Source organism: Bradysia coprophila (assembly GCF_014529535.1).
Source record: "Bradysia coprophila strain Holo2 chromosome X unlocalized genomic scaffold, BU_Bcop_v1 contig_128, whole genome shotgun sequence".
Taxonomy (NCBI): Eukaryota; Metazoa; Arthropoda; class Insecta; order Diptera; family Sciaridae; genus Bradysia; species Bradysia coprophila.
In genome coordinates, this window is record NW_023503295.1 from 5,674,614 (window position 1) to 5,693,175 (window position 18,562).

The following is an 18,562-nucleotide window of genomic DNA, read 5'->3' on the forward strand; positions in this document are numbered from 1 at the left end:
CAATACTAAAGTAAACATAAAAATCGATTGATCAATGCGTTTACTGATTTTTACTTGAATGGAATTTATTTCAATTTAAAAGAAGCCACGCTAAACTATTCAGACAATTCGTTTTGACAACTACCTCAATCAGTGGAATTCGAGATATGGGTCGCATAGCTCACACTGAAAACGCTTGTAGCTCCCAAATAAACGACCTTTTAGAAAACCGTGAAACACTTGTCAACTAGAATGTGAAACTCTATTACTTTCTCTTTTAAACGAACTTTCTACATGCCATATTTTCCGAGCTATGGGTCCCATAGCTCAATTGTTTAAAACGTTCATAGCTTCGAAATTATAAGCTTTTATGAAAATTCCTCAAATTAGTTTCTTAGAATTACGCCCTTGACATATCCTGAAAATTTCAGCCGAATCCACCGGTAAATTTAAAAGTTTTGTTGTAACAAACTCACAAAGTAACAAAGGTTGGTAAAATTCATCTATTTCAAAATGTATGGAAATCAATTTCTTCATACAAATTTACAAGTTTTGAAATTTAATATCTCGGGCAAATCTTAACCTTAAGAGGCGTGTGATTGCTTGTTGAACTCGTATGGACGCCGAGATTGCGAATAAAATACTTTGGGGTAGTAGGAGCGGAGGGGGAAAAGTCAAAAATTTGTGTATATGAACGGACTTGCGTCACGGCCCTTCACTAACGGAGGGCCATGATAATTTCGAATTAAGTTGTGAGGCATAGGTTTGTTCCAAATAACTGTAAACACGAAGTTTAACAACCGAACAACGATGACTTTGATCCAAATGGACATAGCCTGCACGATTTTTCATATATATTATATACAAATGTTGATAAGGCTATGTCCATTTGGATCAAATTTGACAGAAATTTGACAATTTGTACGACATTGGAACAAACCTATAGGCGTAGTATATATTTTTCTAATATGATTTGTACATTGTTTTTTTGTGAACTGAACAATTGACACTACATATTCTGCCAAATTTTTATTTTCGCTCGTTGTATTTACAACTTTTATACCAGGATTTTCAGAGATGAGGTGCTAATTTCGCTTTTGGTTCCATTTTCATAAAATATTGTGTGGAAAGAAACATTTTCCAGATTTCGTTAGTTCCAGTTTTAAACATTCAAAAGTATCGATACTTTTACTGTAGATGAAAATTATTTTTCAAAATTGTATCTGAAGTAGATTTCGTTTCAATCTCTACTAGGCAATAATGAAACAAGACATAGATTCTTAATAAGTCAAAACGTTGACATCAACTCTTTCATCCTTGAGCAGGAATTGCATTGTCGAGGCAGCACCGGAAAAAATCGAAACACAAGAAAATTTCTTCGGATTTTATAGCCAAAATATTTATTTATAAAATCTACTTAGTTCCATAGAAAGTACAAAATTTGGCATCTTAAGTCATTCGAAGTTTAAAACCGTTTTCTTCCCTGATCGTTAAATCGAAACAATAAACTTCTAGCGGATTTCATGTTTTGAAATAATTTACGTTAAGAGAAGGACATTCAAAATACATTCATTTCGGAACTTAAAACATCACTCATTGGTACGTCCACAACATTCTGCGGTTGATTTATCGTAACATTGCTGTTGTGAAATTGTTGTATTATCACTTTGTCGGCTGTATAAACAGGGCCCACCTGCTGACACGAATGATGAGTTAATTTATCGCAATTCAGTGGAGTCGGACAATTATCGGTCTGGTAACTCTGATAGCTTCCTGGTTGAACACTTCGACTGAAGAAGTTATTCGAATTCGTACTGGTTGCATTTGTATTGTTCACATTTCCGAACGCTAAAGAATTCCCACATTTAGATTCTTTATTGAACTGGGTCGTTGCTGAGTAGTGTTGCTGTTGATTGTAGTGGTGTGATTCATCACAATTAGCTTGAGCAGATGACAATTGATAGTCAGCGCCAGTCACATTCGCGTCGAAGTCATATGTCATGTTAGATGTTTCGAGCACTTGTAAGAATTCGTATAATGCTTTGGAATGGTCAATTTTGTCTACTTTGTTGTTCAAAGCCAATTCAATGTTTGTATTGTCGGGTACATATTGAAATGGTATCGGGTCACTGCAGGTTCCATCGGATATGGTTTCCAGCTGAAAGAAGACATTCACCGGCTTAGTTATTGTTTGATCTCTGTATTTCGGAGTTCGGAACGATATAGCCACTTGCTTGTGGACATCTTTCGGTTGGAATTTTGCCCAATCCAGCCAGATGACGGAATTATCCGTACCGGTCTCATAGAATCGCACTCTAATGTCTCGTTTGTCCACCTTATCGCAAAGAATGATAATTTTTTTATCACCACATGCGGCACTGTAATTATCGCTTTTTTCGAAGATCCGTAATTTGACATTTGTCTTTTTGTCGCATATAATGTCAGAAACGACTGGTTCCAGTGGGATCAGGTTCTTTGCGGGATCTGGTATAAGAAAGACTTGAAAGCACAGCCGCATTTGATGTAGGTTAATCGATTTTAGTTCCTTATGTCCAAAACCAGCTGTAACAAAAATAAAATCGAAATTTCAAATAAATAAAAGGAATTTAAGGAGTCGTGAATTTGGCTTACTCTTGAATGGATCAATATTCTGTGCCTGTCGCTTTTCCAGATTTTCTTTAACTTCAATGAGTTTCGGGCATTGAATTCCGAGTTGTGGAAATGTAACACGTCTGGGCGATGCAGCTTTCGTAGTAAAATTGAACACACAAATTCCTTCGCTGCACGGCTTTCCCACCAAGCAATTTGGATGTGGCCTAAATGAAAATGCAAATTCTATTATTTTATGCTATTTTTAAAAGAATATTTTGCGATTCTACCGTCAGAGGCAGTGAAATTTCAGCATGAATTTGCTTCAGCTGATCTCCACATACAATCGAAACTGTTTATACTGTGGAAGCTGCTGCACGCACGCGCGTAGTATTGGTAAAACCGTATAATGACGTATAATAAACAGTTTGATTGTGTGGATCAGCTGAAACAAATTCATGCTGAAATTTCACTGGCTTTAACTGCATAAAATGCAAAATTTCATCTTTTACTGTATTAGATTGAATTGCCATTGCACACTGTTGGAAATATGTCAGACATCACCTGGCTAGAGACTAGGCTGATGTAATGTACGACATCAACACAGCGAATTGAAATAGAGTTGCCGTGCATAATGGGTTTCTATTTACATCACAAAGCCAAGCATATAACACATGTAATGTTAGAGCGAAAACCAGTGATTCTTGAAAAATCTTCGAATGACATAATTTTTGACCCAATTCTGTACTTTTATGCACTCAGTCTTAAGCTCGGTGGATACAATATGTTTCTCAGTTTCGCCTTGGTCAATGCCCAAACAGGAAAGTCGTATGGTTTTATGAATCTTTAGAATCTTTAGGATTTAGTATTAGGCTTGCGATGTAGACCGCAGAGTTGGATCGGTTATCCGAAAAACCGAAAATTTCGGTTCGGATTAAACCGAACCGAGAATTTCGGTTTGGATTGAACCGAACCGAGAATTTCGGTTCGGATTGAACCGAACCGAAAACTTTGGTTTTGTCGAAAAACAATATGAAATGAAGGCAGACTCGTCAAAATTGATTGATTTCATTATGAACTAACCAAAAAGAAGTAAATGGAGCAATTGCATGATACTTTTATTGAGAATTGAAAATCTCATAAGTTCTTGTCAAATTCGTTTTCTCACAAAAATCGCATGCAATTGCTCCATTTACTTCTTTTTGTTTAGTTCATAATGAAATCAATCAATTTTGACAAGTCTGCCTTCATTTCATATTGTTTTACGACAAAACCAAAGTATTCGGTTCGGTTCAAACCGAACCGAAAATTTCGGTTCGGTTCAATCCGAACCGAAATTCTCGGTTCGGTTCTATCCGAACCGAAATTTTCGGTTTTTCGGATAACCGATCCAACTCTGGTAGACCGTGCCTATTTTGGGTAAATTCTGATGAGTTAGGGAGGTTAATTTTTCAAAATAAGCCGTGCGGTGAAGATACGCCAAAAGTATGTAGAAAAATGAGAGAGAAATGACAACTCGTGATCTTTGCTTTTGTATAGAAAAGTAACGCACAATGCAGATCAAGTGCCAATACGACTCGACAGCAACATGAAAGACACCAAAGCAAACTTTGAAATAAATGTTGTTACATTCACTTGGATGCAGAATGCAAATTGCAATTATTACTGATACATTGGTCAATAAAATAGTAATTTTTGTTAAAAGTGTCCTGAAAAATTCTGCCTTCATCACGAATTACAAACTGGCGTTTTTACACACAAACAATAACAATAAAATCACTCTACGAACAATTTCACTTTTACTTGGCACACTCCATTGCGGCCACAAAAATAAATATGATATTCCATTGTGGGCTTAATTTGCCGGCCAACAAAGTTACTTTTTCAGACGCACATATAACGCTGTATAAGCAGTACTTTGATCGAACTTTTCGATCGTAGATGCAGTGACGAAAAAAGTCGAATTATGATCGTAAGGCACAAAAATATTTTTTCATGCTTCGGGGCCGAAAATGAGGGCAATTTTTCGAATTTTCTCGGGTTTCCGGCCCGCTGCATGAAAATTTACATGTGCACCTGTTTTGGACGGTTGATCTAAGGCACTTTTGCTTGTAAGCCTCACTTCGTTCGGCCTACAATCCGCGAAATTGCCTAAAATCAATCGTCCAAAACAGGTACACAAATAACCAATGTGCGTCCTTAAAAGTAACTTTGTCGCCCGGTAAACAAATCGAACAATGGAATTTCATTTCGGCCGCAATCGAGTGTGCCAAGTAAAGCAGAATTTTTCATCGCTCGTAACGAAAAATACTATTTTGGTTGGAGCGCCTTGGTTGTCGAAATTCATTGGGCACTGGGCATTGGGGAAATCGAAATGTAAAAAAAGAGCCGGACAGAAAAATACAGTTTTTGATCACTGCAACCATTTTAATCAATTCGTGTCAATAAAATGATAAGTACAATGGGAACGGACTTTACTAATGACATTCGACAACCAGCTGTTCTACTGTCAAAGAAAACAAGAACTCATGTTAAGTTTCTTGCGCGTCATTTAACACAATCAACAAAACGTTTCTTCAACCTCTTCTGAGATGAGATTGAAACAACAAAAAATACTAAAATATGACCGGTTGTGTGACTAACTCAGAAACACTTACTTGGGAATCTCATCGATCGTAACACATGATACACAAACACGGGCGGCTCCTTCGTAATTAAGTATACGAATCGATGGATAGGTTTTCGCGTCTTCTGTGCTGTTCACTCCAAAAATAGAACCGGCCGAATTTCCTTCACTAGAATAACGAAACCTCATTGATTTTGGTTGAGGCTGTTCAATAATTTCCACTTTCACATTATTATACATCGTTTAGTATGAACTTTCGGTCTTTTTTTAGGTATGTATACGTCCGCACAGAATGACGGCGAAGTTATTTGTGACTTACACTTCACGAGATTAAAAATTCAACTGAGATTTTGTGGTTTGTTTGTGGTTCGGAAAAAGAGAGACGATGCACATAAAGGAAAGATAGACCCGTACGAAGCAAAGTATATTAACATACTGAAGGTAATGCAAATCCACGAAAACTCACGAAACTTTCGGGTGAATATAATTTTTACAATGCTGGTCACTCGTTAAATTCACTTTGTTAGTATGCAGAACGTCACATTTCCACCAACATTAAATTCCAAACGACCATGCAAGCAACATAACAAGTCCTATATTCACCCGAAACTTGGGTTCCGACAAATTTGTGATCCGCTGAGCATTTGCATTTACCTTCAGCCGCTGAAGTTCAGCGTGTTTATGTACTTTGGTATACGAAGTACATTGCTAATTTCTTTATTGCATCTTTCTGCACTGGTCCTATATTCTTGAGTATGCCAGTAATCACCTGTTAATGACGTTAAAAAAGGTTCTGTTCTAATAATAAAATGTCACCTGTTTCGATGTTTTATTTAGGCCAGAAACACATGATTTGGTAAACCTAAAAATCTTTTCAAATTCACTGCAAAATAAGTCTGAATTCACAATCCTCCGTTTTCATTCCGTCTGTCTTCCATGAAATTTGGAGGCCAAAAATCATACAGTGTCCGCTTGTAAATTTCATGCTAGCGATGCGAAAATTCTTATTTTGTCCACTAGCGTTTTGTGGTCATTCTGGGAGGCACAATTTTAGGTGAGAAAGTAATCATTTTCTCCTAAAATGGCGGGTTCAGCCATAATGAGTGAGAAATATTTATTGGTATTTCTATTTTGGACGTTTGATTTTAGGCAATTTCGCGAGTTGTATATGCGAAAGTGCCTAAAATAAATCGTCCAAAACAGATACTCAAAAAAAAAATTCATGTAAGGGGTCAAAACCCGAGAAAAATCTTGAAACTCCCTCATTTTCGGCCCCGACGCATGAAAATGAGCAAATGGGGCGAATTTTCAGTAGGTTTATTTGCTAAAACAAGGCTTAAAATCTAGAAAATAGATGAAAATTTTGTCTCACTTCTTCGAAATTAGGTTTTATTAAAAACACAGTTTTTGGTTGACGCCACACATTTTGTTTTCCCAAATTTTGTATGATGGACGACTGCGATGTTCGAATTTCTATTATCTTTAAGGATAACCACAATGATATTAAGAATAATCACCAGCGTTTCATTCGCAAACGACTACAACCAAAACTAATTTTTATTTAAAGCTAACAGATTCGTGGTCGTTATTGCGGTCGCCTGTACGGTCGTATATTTTTCGAAAAGGATTCTGATGAAGAGATATCAAAAAGGGATATTATATTCGACCGATAAATTAATTCAATACTACCGATAAAAAGTAATAAATGACCGATAAATATGGTACCGATAGAAAATAATAAATGATCGATAGGAAATCCACAAGTACCGATAAAAATATTCAAAACTACCGATAATTTTTTACCGATAAAAAGTACTAAAATACCGATAAGTTGGGAACTTTATCGATCGTTAATCACTTTTTATCGGTAATCTATTATTTTTTATCGATCATTCATTATATTCTATCGATAGTTCAATATATTCTATCGGTGATTTATTATTTGTTATCGGTAGTCTTTATTATTTTAATATTTTCTTATTATTTTTTATCGGTACTTCCGTTTTTTCTAACTCAATAAAATATATTCGAGCCAGAAAATAATGTACTTTTACGGCTTTGGATTATTATAGCCAAGAAGAAATATAAAAAAAAAACAGAAAAATCACGATCCCACAATAATAGAGAATTATTATCCCCATCTATAATTTTGAAATAACTTTGAGATTGGAAGTAAGCAAGTCATGTTTGACTCTTCTTATAATAGACAAAATTTTAATTATTAGAGTTCGGCCCTAAACAACCATATACCCTACGGAGATCATTATAAGTAGGGTACATGTTTGCGCTGAAATACATCAACTGATTTATAAATAACTCGAATCAGTGAACATATTGCAGTGACAAAAGTTAGGATTTTGGACCTAAACAGCGATAGATCCTACAGGGGTGATCTACTTATACTGATACGCATCTACTGATACATAAATAACACAGATCGCACAATATTTACTGGACTTATCACAATGACAAAATTTTCATTTTTTGGAGTTTTGGACCAAAACCTTTTTTTCTCTCATTTTTCAGGGATAGATGCTACAGGGATGAATATCAATAGGGTTCGTTTTTGCGCCAACGCGCCTCTACTGATACATAAATGAAGAAGATCGGACGACATAGGTGTGTAGACCAAAAATAGAGGTGTTATCGAAGAAGCATCGGCGAGGAAAACCATTTAACGGCGTGAAAAGTATAAACTACGTTTTTTTCATCATGATGATTCCTTACACGTACCATGAAACCAATTCATTCGCTTGTTTCTTGCGGTCAAATTCATGAAAATTCCTAGAAATTCATCAAAATTCCATAAAATTCCCAAAAATTTCTCAGAATTCTTAAAATTCCGGAAAATTCTTGAAAATTCTATAAAACATTCCCAAAAATAGGCTTTGGACGACATTCACTCGACTTATCGCAGTGACAAACTTTTCATGAAATTTTTGATTTTCCATTTATACCCACCACATCAGGTCTCCCCGAATTATCAGATTTTATCCGATTGGCTGCCGATTATCGCCCATTCTGACGTAAGACTCTTGACTTTTAGTCAAGGGATTTTCCCGATTTCCCTCAAATTTATACAAATATCTGATTTTCCGCGAATCTTCCCAATTTTCCTCATTTTCTGCGAATTTCCATGATTTTCCACAAATTTATCTAATTTTCCACAAATTTTCCAGATTTACCACAAATTTCCACGAATTTTCCTGATTTTCCACTAATTTTCCTAACTTTTTCTGATTTCCCAAAAATTTCCATACCTACCAACTTATGACTTATAACTTTGACTTATACCTATGATTTCGTACGTAGTCGACTTATAACTTACGACTTATGACCATCTGACTTATAACTTATAAAATCAGATTTATGAGTGAGATAAGTCACTTTCGCAATCCTTCTAGCAATATATAAAGGGCCGTTGAAAATTATAGACTGGGAGCCTCACCACCACCACACTATTACCACATTCGTATCATTCCTCTATTATTGTGGGATCGTGACCTTTCTGTTTTTTTTTGTTAATATTTTTTCTTGGCTGTAAGAGCCGTAAGAGTATATCATTGTCTGGCTCAAATATTTTTAGCCCCGTACGAAGTACGAAGGGGCTTATAGGATTACGATGCCGTGTGTAATTGATGGAATTCGAAGCAGACGGTAAGGGCAAAGTGTTTGCCTATGTTCATAGATGACGAATCCGCAATAAAAATTTGGTCCGTCTGTCCGTCTGTCCGTCTGTCCGTCACGTCGATATCTTGAGTAAATCAAATCCGATTTCAAAAATTTTTTTTTCCCTGAAAGATAGTCAAAATAGTGAGGCTAAGTTCGAAGATGGGCATATTCGGGTCGGCCCTTCGTGAGTTAGGGCCACCTAAGTGATTTAAGGTCTTTTGGTGATATTTATGGCAAAATAAACGATGGAAATGTAAATGACACGGCAAATGATAGGTATTGTCAATACCAATCCAGGAAAAAAAAGTTTTTTAAAATGGGTGAGTGGACCGTGAATTAGGGCCTTAGAAGTGAAATGCTACTAGGGCCCTATGTGTATTTTACATAGAACTCGAGCAAATTTCATCCGTTTTTCGTAATTTTTGTGTCATTTTAAAGGTAATCAAAGGCCGAATAGAATGTTGTATAAAAAAAATTAAATTTGGGTCCTCGGACTAAGGCCGCTACTAGGGCCCTATGCGTATTTTACATACAACTCGAGTAAATTTCATCCGTTTTTCGTAATTTTTGTTTCATTTGAAAGATAATCGAACACCGAATAGAATGTTGGTGAAAAAAAAATTAAATTTGGGTCCTTGGACTAAGGCCGTTACTGGGGCCCTATGTGTATTTTACATATAACTCGAGCAAATTTCATCCGTTTTTCGTATTTTTTGTTTCATTTGGAAGGTAATCAAAGGCCGAATAGAATGTAGTTGAAAAAAAAAAATATTTGGATCCTAGGACTGAGCCCGATACTAGGCCCTATGTGTATTTATACTCAATAAATTAAAATTTTAGGGCTACTTGAAATTTTTGTTTTATTTGAAAGGAACGTCGTACGGGGCTTCGTAATTGCGCTATGCGCAATTTCTAAGATGTACAGATTACATAATAATTTTACTTTAACTACTTTAACCGGCGCATAGGCTTACGGTCAAAGTAGGGTGACAGACGCACTAGGGTCACGTACGCAATAGATATACGGGTTTGTACGGGGCTCAGTCGCAGCAAACGCTCCGACTGTTCTGATGGCTCGTTTTATTGAGATGGTTTTATTTCGAGCCGAATATTTCGATGAATATTTCCCATAAACAAAAAAAAATCCCGGCGAGACAGAACGGTATTTGGTCATTAAGAATAATAAACTACCGGTAGAAAAAACGGAAGTACCGATAAAAAATAATAAATTACCGATAGAATATATTGAACTACCGATAGAATATAATGAATGATCGATAGAAAATAATAGATTACCGATAAAGAGTGATTAACGATCGATAAAGATCCCAACTTATCGGTATTTTAGTACTTTTTATCGGTAAAAAATTATCGGTAGTTTTGAATATTTTTATCGGTACTTGTGGATTTCCTATCGATCATTTATTATTTTCTATCGGTACCATATTTATCGGTCATTTATTACTTTTTATCGGTAGTTTTGAATTAATTTATCGGTCGTTTATTAGTATCCTATCAAAAATGCTCAGTTTTCTCAGGAAAGATATCATTAAAATTAAATTAAAATCCAGTATTTAAAAAACGCATCGGCGCCTCTTAACTCATATGCGAACAGTAATATACTAGTATTGAAGTTGTTCAGTTTTCTTAGACACAATGTACGAAAAAAAAGCCCGAGCCCATTCACCTCTAATGATGATTTTCTTGATTTATTTTCAAAAGGTTTCAGGTTTCAGTACGATGCAAAGTTCTCAGTTTTAAACCTAATATTGAAAGCGTAACATTTTCGAATGATTCTGTAATTGGCATTGTAACTACAAAATCTACAAAATAAAAGTATTTCTTTAAAATGGCACTGACGATGTGGCCGTCCAAGAATCTAAAATATCTCTAGACGCTTTCTCAGCAACAAGCATAACTCCTGCATTTAAATTTGCATTTGTTGTTCTGGGCATGACACTGGCATCAGCCACTCTTAAGCGTTGAATTCCACGAACTCTGATAAAGACAGAAAAAACCACAAATTACTTCGTCAATTGCATAGCAAGAAATGAATAGTTGAACCTAAGCCTGGAATCGACAACTGCCAATGGATCTGCACCCGATCCCATTGAGCAAGTACCAACAATATGCAGCCAAGAGTAGCCGCGCTGCTTGACATAACACTTCCAATACGCCTGCGACCGAAATGCGAGACTACGACATTGTTCGGGAGACGCTTCTGTATATTCTACAGTCATTTTCTGAAACGATGTCGTATTTTCCATGATTTGAAGACCGAGCTCTATGCCTGATGAATAAAATCGTCAAATCGTTCTGAAGTGACCAAATAATTCGATTACCTTCAATCAACACATCCGCATCACTAGTATCCGAGAAAAGACGATGATCAATCAGCGCTAACTTCAAGTCATCTCTGTCTCCATTCAGATATGCTGTAGTGTTGAATCCGATCTCGCCCGACGATTTCATTCGATTCAAAATAATTTGGAGTGATGTTGTCTGTGGTACGCCCTTACCCACGACAGGTTGCTGAACAAAAACGATTTGAAGATCTGGCCAATGGTTTTGCCCATCTGCCTTAGCTCTTGATGAAACAATAAATGCTTGTGGTCCAACATCCATTCTAGTCAAGAATCCTTTCCGGTTAGTTTCGTGGTATTTCTTAATTTCCTTTTGCACATCGTCCTCATCCAGTCGTTGTAATAGAGTAGTGTCCGGGTTGTTGACAGTAAAGCGTAGTATTACTGCTCCATGATCCCGGAAGTTTTTCCCAACACCTTTAAGGTCACTTAAAACTGGAATCTGGATATTTTTCAAAATAAGAATTAATTGATAATGTAAGATTTAACAAAACTCTACCTCAGCTTTGTCCAAAATGTCTTTCGGTCCGATTCCTGACTTTATCAGAAGCATTGGTGACGAGATTGTACCAGCACTTACGATTACTTCTTTGGATGCATGAGCGATTTGAATAATTCCATGGCGTCGATAAAGCACACCGTAAGCTACTTTGTCCGAATTGATAAGAACCTAGCGAGAAAGACCCGCTATTATCGATAGAGTGTGTTGTTTGTACTGACATTATTACACACACAGAATTTTGAAAAACGACACATTTTCTGTTTCTGTTTTCTCCATATAGACTGTTATGATCAGGGCGAGAAAACCGAAGATTAGTTATTATAACTTGCTTTGGGGTACTTGTCAAAACCTTTTCTCCTCTTTCATCATAACACCCTATAAAAATACATGCAAAATTCACAAAAAACCAGTAAACCACAAAACATAAAATGTGTCGTTTGTATTGAGACTATTTGATAATTACTATTCGCACCCGAAGGTTAAGAGGGTACACTAGAGCCTACATTTGTGCGTTTCGAAATTTTTGATCGCTGATATCTTTTTACACTAGTTTTTTTTTGATATACGAACAACATTTCGAGTAAACATATGTCAGCTTTGAATAAGAAAATACAATTATATGTGAAAGTTTCATGTGCTTTAAGAAAAGATTTCCTTTGATGCAAATTTGGGGTATCGGGGTACACTTTTCTGAAAGCACATGACACTTTCACAGGCGATAGACCATTGTCATGTGCATTTGATATGTCAAATTAGTTGCCATTTTCGCAAAGCTAACCTCAACCTTTGAAAATTTTATTTTTTTAGAGGTTAGCTTTGTGAAAATGGCAACTAATTTGACATATCAAATGCACATGACAATGATCTATTGTAATTTTTATTCAAAGCCCTCTGACAAAAAATATTTTTTGAAATTACCCGTGACATATAATCTTTTCAATAAGATTATATTACCTACTGACACAGGTACTGTTATAGAAATAAATTATCTGTGACTGGTATCGTGCCCCAAAGCTTGCTGCAAATAGGCTATCTGTTAAGCATTACCTGTGACAGATAATGTGTCCGGCAAATGTTAGCTGTTGCAGCTAATGTATATTATCTGTCGCAGGTAAATTATGTTGGCTCCCACTGATAATATTTCAGCTATCACCTGTCACGGATAATGTAACGAAAATACATTACCTGTGACCGCTGTTTAGTTTTCTGTCAGTTGATATAACGTTGTTGGTATATTTTTAAAAGAAGACTCCCGTAAAAACATATCAGCGATCAAAAATTTTGAAACGCACAGATGTAGGCTACAACTTCAGCGTACTAGTGTACCCTTTTAACAGCGTCTCCCCTTTGATCTTAAAAAAATGTGAAATTACCTGATCAACGTCTGAATATGTTAGAACAGTTAATCTTTTACGTGAGTTCCGGTATGGCTTCACAAAGGCTGTGTACGTACTTTCTCGCTCGCCGTTTTTCATAGACATAGCTACTGGAGTAAATCCTACGATTTAAAATTGATTTTGTAAAAAAAAAGTTTTAATGAAAGAAGACTGTCACTCAGACGTACCTTCCGTTTGATTTCCATTCGGATCGCAAACGTTATAGCCGAGTTCCTTAGCAGATTGAAACCATGCTGTTATGATTGGTGGCATTTCTGAGTTTACTGTTAACGGTCCCCGAGTGCTATAGAAAGCTGAAATATTTTATTTTTTGCTAAAGTTTGCTGCGATTATATGGATTTTAAACCTTTTGAGAAACAGTCTTGCTGGGAACTTTGGTATTACAACCCCAGCAAAACGTAATTCATAAATCTTTATCAATTCAGTCAGCCACATCGCATTAAGATTACACCTTATCGAGATCTCAATTGACCCTTATTGACCCTTAATAGTAAGCTACTATTCGTACCTGCACGTTCGTTTTCCTTTACCAGCTTGCCAATAAACCGTTCAAAATTCTGGAAGTGTTTCAATGCATATTTGTAGGACCACAAGTCATCACCAGTTATATTCGCAAAATTATTGTAGTCGCACGGAGATCCTCTGTTGTAAAAATTACCGTTATGAGAACCAGAACCGCCCAGCATTCGACCAGTGTGACTTTTGACTATCTAAAAAATGTATGTTAAAATTGATGATGCAATAGGTTTGTTAGGTGGTAACTGCAAACACAAATTTTCACGATCACGATCACGATTTCATCCACAGAGATCGGTTTTATATGATCGGTTGATAAGGTTGCGTCTCTATGAATGAAATTTAACAGTAATTTGACAGTTCGTATGGCCTTAAAACAAACCTATGTCTGTACAACGCAATCTTCAAGGCCGTTTCAAATGACATACACGCTAAAAGAACCTCATAGAAATGAATGAATGAACGAAACATTTAACGAAACTTCAGTGAGGTTACGTCTAAAAGTACCATATCTCAAAGATGAGCTAGTTCGTTTCGCGGATTTTTTTAGAAATCCGATTTAACATTGGAATCTTACCCCTCCATCCTCTTGATTAAAATGATGCTGTGGTACTGACGAGAATATGTTGTTTATGGCTGGATGCGTAGATACATAGGCATTCAGGAATGGGTTTGCTGTAGTAGGAACCGGATTTCCCCCACTCTCTAATAGCAATACATTAAATTTTTCCGAAAGCCTACCGGCAATCAGAGAACCAGCCGTACCACCACCAACTGTGTTAGAATTTTTGTTAAAATATGGAGAAGTTTTTCCAGCTAAATTACTCACCGACAATGAAATCATACGTCGCGATTCTTGGAACGTTCAGGTCTTCACTCAGCTCAGAAAGTGTGTTTTTATAGTCCGTTTCTCTGTCGTAGTCGGCATATTTCTGAACCAGCAACGCTACGGTTGACAATATCAATGACATTAAATTCATTTCTGATTTTCCTAAAAATAAGATTTTGCCAGTGATACTACTCGCAGTGATTGAAGTGTTGTCTTTTTACTAACGCTCTGAATGATCAGAAAATGAATGCGAATGTGGAGACCAGCTATTTATGCTATCTGACGCAATTACAGCCTCATTATCTAAATTGGTGCTTTGCGAATTTCTTAAGAAATATTTTTTTTATTGTTGGTAAATATTGAATATGTACACGTGCTAAATGCTGTCAAAATGATAATTAATTTGTTTATTTACTCTCATTCATTTATTATCGAACTTTGTACTTCTCCCTTTCTGTGAGAAATTCTGCCTTTAGATGAGAAATTGCGTTTTAGCAAATCAAAGGGTGAAACCAAAGCACCTAGCAGGGTAATAGAGATTTTTACACGTCAAATAGAGTAGTTTTTCGATACCAATAATACCATTAGCAGCCTTAATGGTAATTTTGCAATGACATTATGAAAAAAAGGTATGGAAATATTCGCATACTTCGATTAAAGTGCTAATTTATTTTTTTCTGTTACCCTGCTAGGTGCTTTGGTGAAACACTTATAATGTAGTATCATCAGCAAGCTAGCGCTAAAGAGATAGAGTCGTTTTAAGGGTTGCAGAGCAATTTGGTGAACGGAAAAAAGAGCATTTAGAAGCCCCTTCAAATTGACACCAAATTCCTTTCGCCAAAAACCGAGAGAAATGACACCTTCAAACAAAAAAGATCTGCAGCTCAAAATTCTTTATGAACTATATCGTGTGGGTTCCAGGTTCTAGTTATAAAGGGGAAGGTTAGAGCTATCAGATAAAATTATTTGAATCTCATACTGGACCAAAGTTTTTTCAATCTAAACTTTCAGACTGTCGTATGTTGCTTTTTTTCTGTGATAAAAACTGGGTCCCACCTTTTGGGTGGGTCAGGTCGCTTGCTTGACAATTTTTGCAATGTAATTTTGATAGCTTATTTTTCATTCTTCCAAAGCATCTTTAATAACTATCACCGATACAAAAATTTACATTCTAATTTTTTCTTTATATGCTAAACTAATTCAATCGGTCGAAGAATACACGTAAGCATCTCTTCAAAAGAAAGGACATACTCCGCAGTCAAAGAGTAAACCAATCAAAGCAAAGTACTGCTGTTTTTGTTATCCGGAGAGGCACTCATGTATAATAAGGACACAGAAGAGAATTGTTGAGCTGTGTGGTATGTTTGGTTGTGCTGATATCGTTTGCTATGCTAGTTGATATCTCTTGTGTGCATAAATATTGTGCTCAAGGTTTTAATGACGGTCGCTCGAATGACAGCAATATCTACTAATCCGGCTAAATAGCATCTTCACATGCTATTTAACGGTCCCAAGCCCGTGAAAACGCAGAGGCGTACAGTAGGGTATTAGTAGGGTTTAGTTTAGTTATGAATAATTTAGCGACAGATAGGATATCACGTTAGGGAAATTGTCTCCCATCGATGTGTAACAGCTAATTTTGCAAAGAAATTCGAATCTAATGTGAACTCTCCACTGGTAAGATAGGTGTCCTTACTTGATCCATTTGCATAGCACATACATGTGTAGCGAATGTGTCTTGTTTTACCACTCATTGCCGCCGGTATACGTTGTATATAGTTCGCATTAGATCATTTGACAGGTGATCAATTAACCTAACTCCTGGTAAGGCAATGAGAATCCGTTTATACGATCATTGTGTATCTGTATAAGCAAACTCTCCTTGAAATTGCCACATTAGATTGGGGATGGATGCGACGCCACGTTAGGGAAATTGTCACCCATCAGAGAAATGATAAGATATGGCGCTTGGCCGGTGCAACGCCATCTGTTATCATTTCTCTGTCACCCATCGATGTGTAACAGCTAATTTTGCAAAGAAATTTGATTCTAATGCGAATTTTCCACTAGTAAGATAGGTGTCCTTACTGGTTGCTAGGAATTTCGCGCCGCGTCATTCACAATAATTGCCAAAATGACATATTTTGTATAAGGAAAATGTCACTTTGTGGTTTATTGTGAATGACGCGGCGCGAAATTCCTCAACACCGTCCTTACTTGATCCATTTGCGTAGCACCAACATGTGTAGCGAATGTGTCTTGTTTTACCACTCATTGCCGCTGGTATACGTTGCAGTATATAATTCGCGTTAGTTTTGAATTTCTTTCGGGTTAGTGATCATTTGACAGGTGATCAGTTAACCTAACTCCTTGTAAGGCGATGAGAAACCGTTTATATGAGATCATTGTGTATCAGTTATAAGCAAACTCTCCTTAAAATTGCCACATTTCGGACCTAACTCCTCGCCGATTCCTACGGGAAGAAAAGAGGGCACAGGCAGGGCCTTGGGGGCAGTTCCCAAGTGCGCTCAACTGTGGCCATTCTTTTTCAGCATCAGTACATGAAATATTTATCTAATAAAAAAATCGTCATAATTGTCAATATTATATAAAATCATGTTAAAAGTGACGCACACGCACCTCTTTGTGTTTTAATTTACAAAGTAACTGATGTTATATATTGTGGTGACGCATTCTGCGTGTGAAATAAATAATTTGAGAAAAAAATACTTAGTCGAATGTACTTAGAAAGGTCAAATTTTTGGTTAAATTAAAAATCCATTAGACAACAGTATGTTTGAAACAGTGAAGTAAATCTTTAAACTTAACGATTTCTTTTGTTCTAAAATAACATTTTTAACTAACAATACCTGAAGTAAGGGTAGGTCCGGAAGGAAAGGACAATTGAGGACATATTTTATGTATAATTAAAAATGATTTATTCTTTTTTTCTTGAAATTTTATTTTACCAAAATTCAGTTTACAAATAACTTTGATTCATTTAAATATTATGGACGGATGACTTAACTTAACTTAACAAACTTTATTATTCAAAAAAATACAAATTACAAATATAATATAATATTTCACTTGCAGCAACGGACGGCTTTCCAACTTAATTTAGAAGGTGAAAGGAATTATGGACGGATGATTACTAATTAAGGATCACTATTATGGACAAATTGAAGACAATTGATTGTAATAAGAGAAAAGAGAACTAAGGGATTTAGCACCAAGGAAAATTATTTGATGTGTGGACACAAATTTTCAGATCTTCAACTATTTTTTTTTGTCTAATGCACCTTTTGGTCGACCGATATTTTCTCAATAGATTTTTGTAATTGTAACAAAAACGTAACCAAATAAGTTAAAACTTTGAAGGATCGTTGGCCTATCCACGGCCGACAAATTGAGCCCACTCTGACGTCCGCACTCACCACCCATGGCCAGTCATCAGTCAAAGTATGGTCAACTTTCAAACAGTGCTGTACGTCTGGGCCGCTGCTATTTGCTCGTCGTGCATAAAGTACCTCTTGGTCATGAAACATTGTTTAGCCACATCCCTGCTTGCAGTTGTTTAGACGAAATGATGCTTCCGTTGTAGTTTTGAATGTGTGGCATGAATCAATCACAACATAAATCAAAAAAGGACCTAGCTGTATTTACAGCATTCTAGGGGCTTACCCTGTACATGTAATTCTGGGTATCTGCTGCTTGTTAATTATCAATTATCAAATATCAACTAGGTCCCACCTAGGTCCCTTGACTGATAATTTTTCCAAAATAATTAATCAATTAAAGTGAAAGCAAAATAAAATTATCGAGCCTCATTTTTGTCAATTGAATTTCAATTGTCAAAAACCAGATTAGATCATTTCATTTTGCTTTTACCTTATATTACACCGAGGGGTCACGCACTTCTTCAAATTTAATCCATTTAATACATTTAATCCAAGAAATACATGGGATTAAATGGATTTAAATCCATTTAATCCTTAGTGCGTCACCCCTCGTATTACACACTGTTATAATCAAGGTTCTGAAAGAATTTAGTTTTTGTGTGTCACCGCCTTCGTGATCAACTCAGGG

At 36.2% G+C, this 18,562-nt stretch overlaps 2 protein-coding genes across 3 annotated transcripts; both read right to left on the reverse strand.

Moving 5' to 3' along the window:
• Nucleotides 1-1,378: 1,378 nt before the first annotated feature.
• LOC119067635 (embryonic polarity protein dorsal-like) lies at nt 1,379-5,591 on the reverse strand. Its single transcript, XM_037170734.1, has 4 exons — nt 5,226-5,591; nt 2,611-2,795; nt 2,210-2,541; nt 1,379-2,137 (listed from the first exon to the last, which is right to left on the reverse strand). The coding sequence occupies exons 1-4, from the start codon at nt 5,432-5,434 to the stop codon at nt 1,538-1,540; spliced, it is 1,326 nt and encodes a 441-aa protein (XP_037026629.1). The 5' UTR covers nt 5,435-5,591; the 3' UTR covers nt 1,379-1,537.
• Nucleotides 1,610-14,722, reverse strand: LOC119067632 (oxygen-dependent choline dehydrogenase-like). Of its 2 annotated transcripts, XR_005085978.1 has the most exons (10): nt 14,474-14,722; nt 14,222-14,418; nt 13,637-13,838; nt 13,296-13,421; nt 13,105-13,229; nt 11,729-11,899; nt 11,209-11,671; nt 10,931-11,156; nt 10,649-10,864; nt 1,610-1,619 (listed from the first exon to the last, which is right to left on the reverse strand). XR_005085978.1 is itself a non-coding variant. In XM_037170729.1 (9 exons), the coding sequence occupies exons 1-9, from the start codon at nt 14,622-14,624 to the stop codon at nt 10,711-10,713; spliced, it is 1,815 nt and encodes a 604-aa protein (XP_037026624.1). In that variant the 5' UTR covers nt 14,625-14,722; the 3' UTR covers nt 10,619-10,710. The 2 variants fall into 2 exon arrangements, 1 of the variants encoding a protein (XP_037026624.1); XM_037170729.1 differs by lacking the exon at nt 1,610-1,619 and having other exon boundaries at nt 10,619-10,864.
• Nucleotides 14,723-18,562: the final 3,840 nt, after the last annotated feature.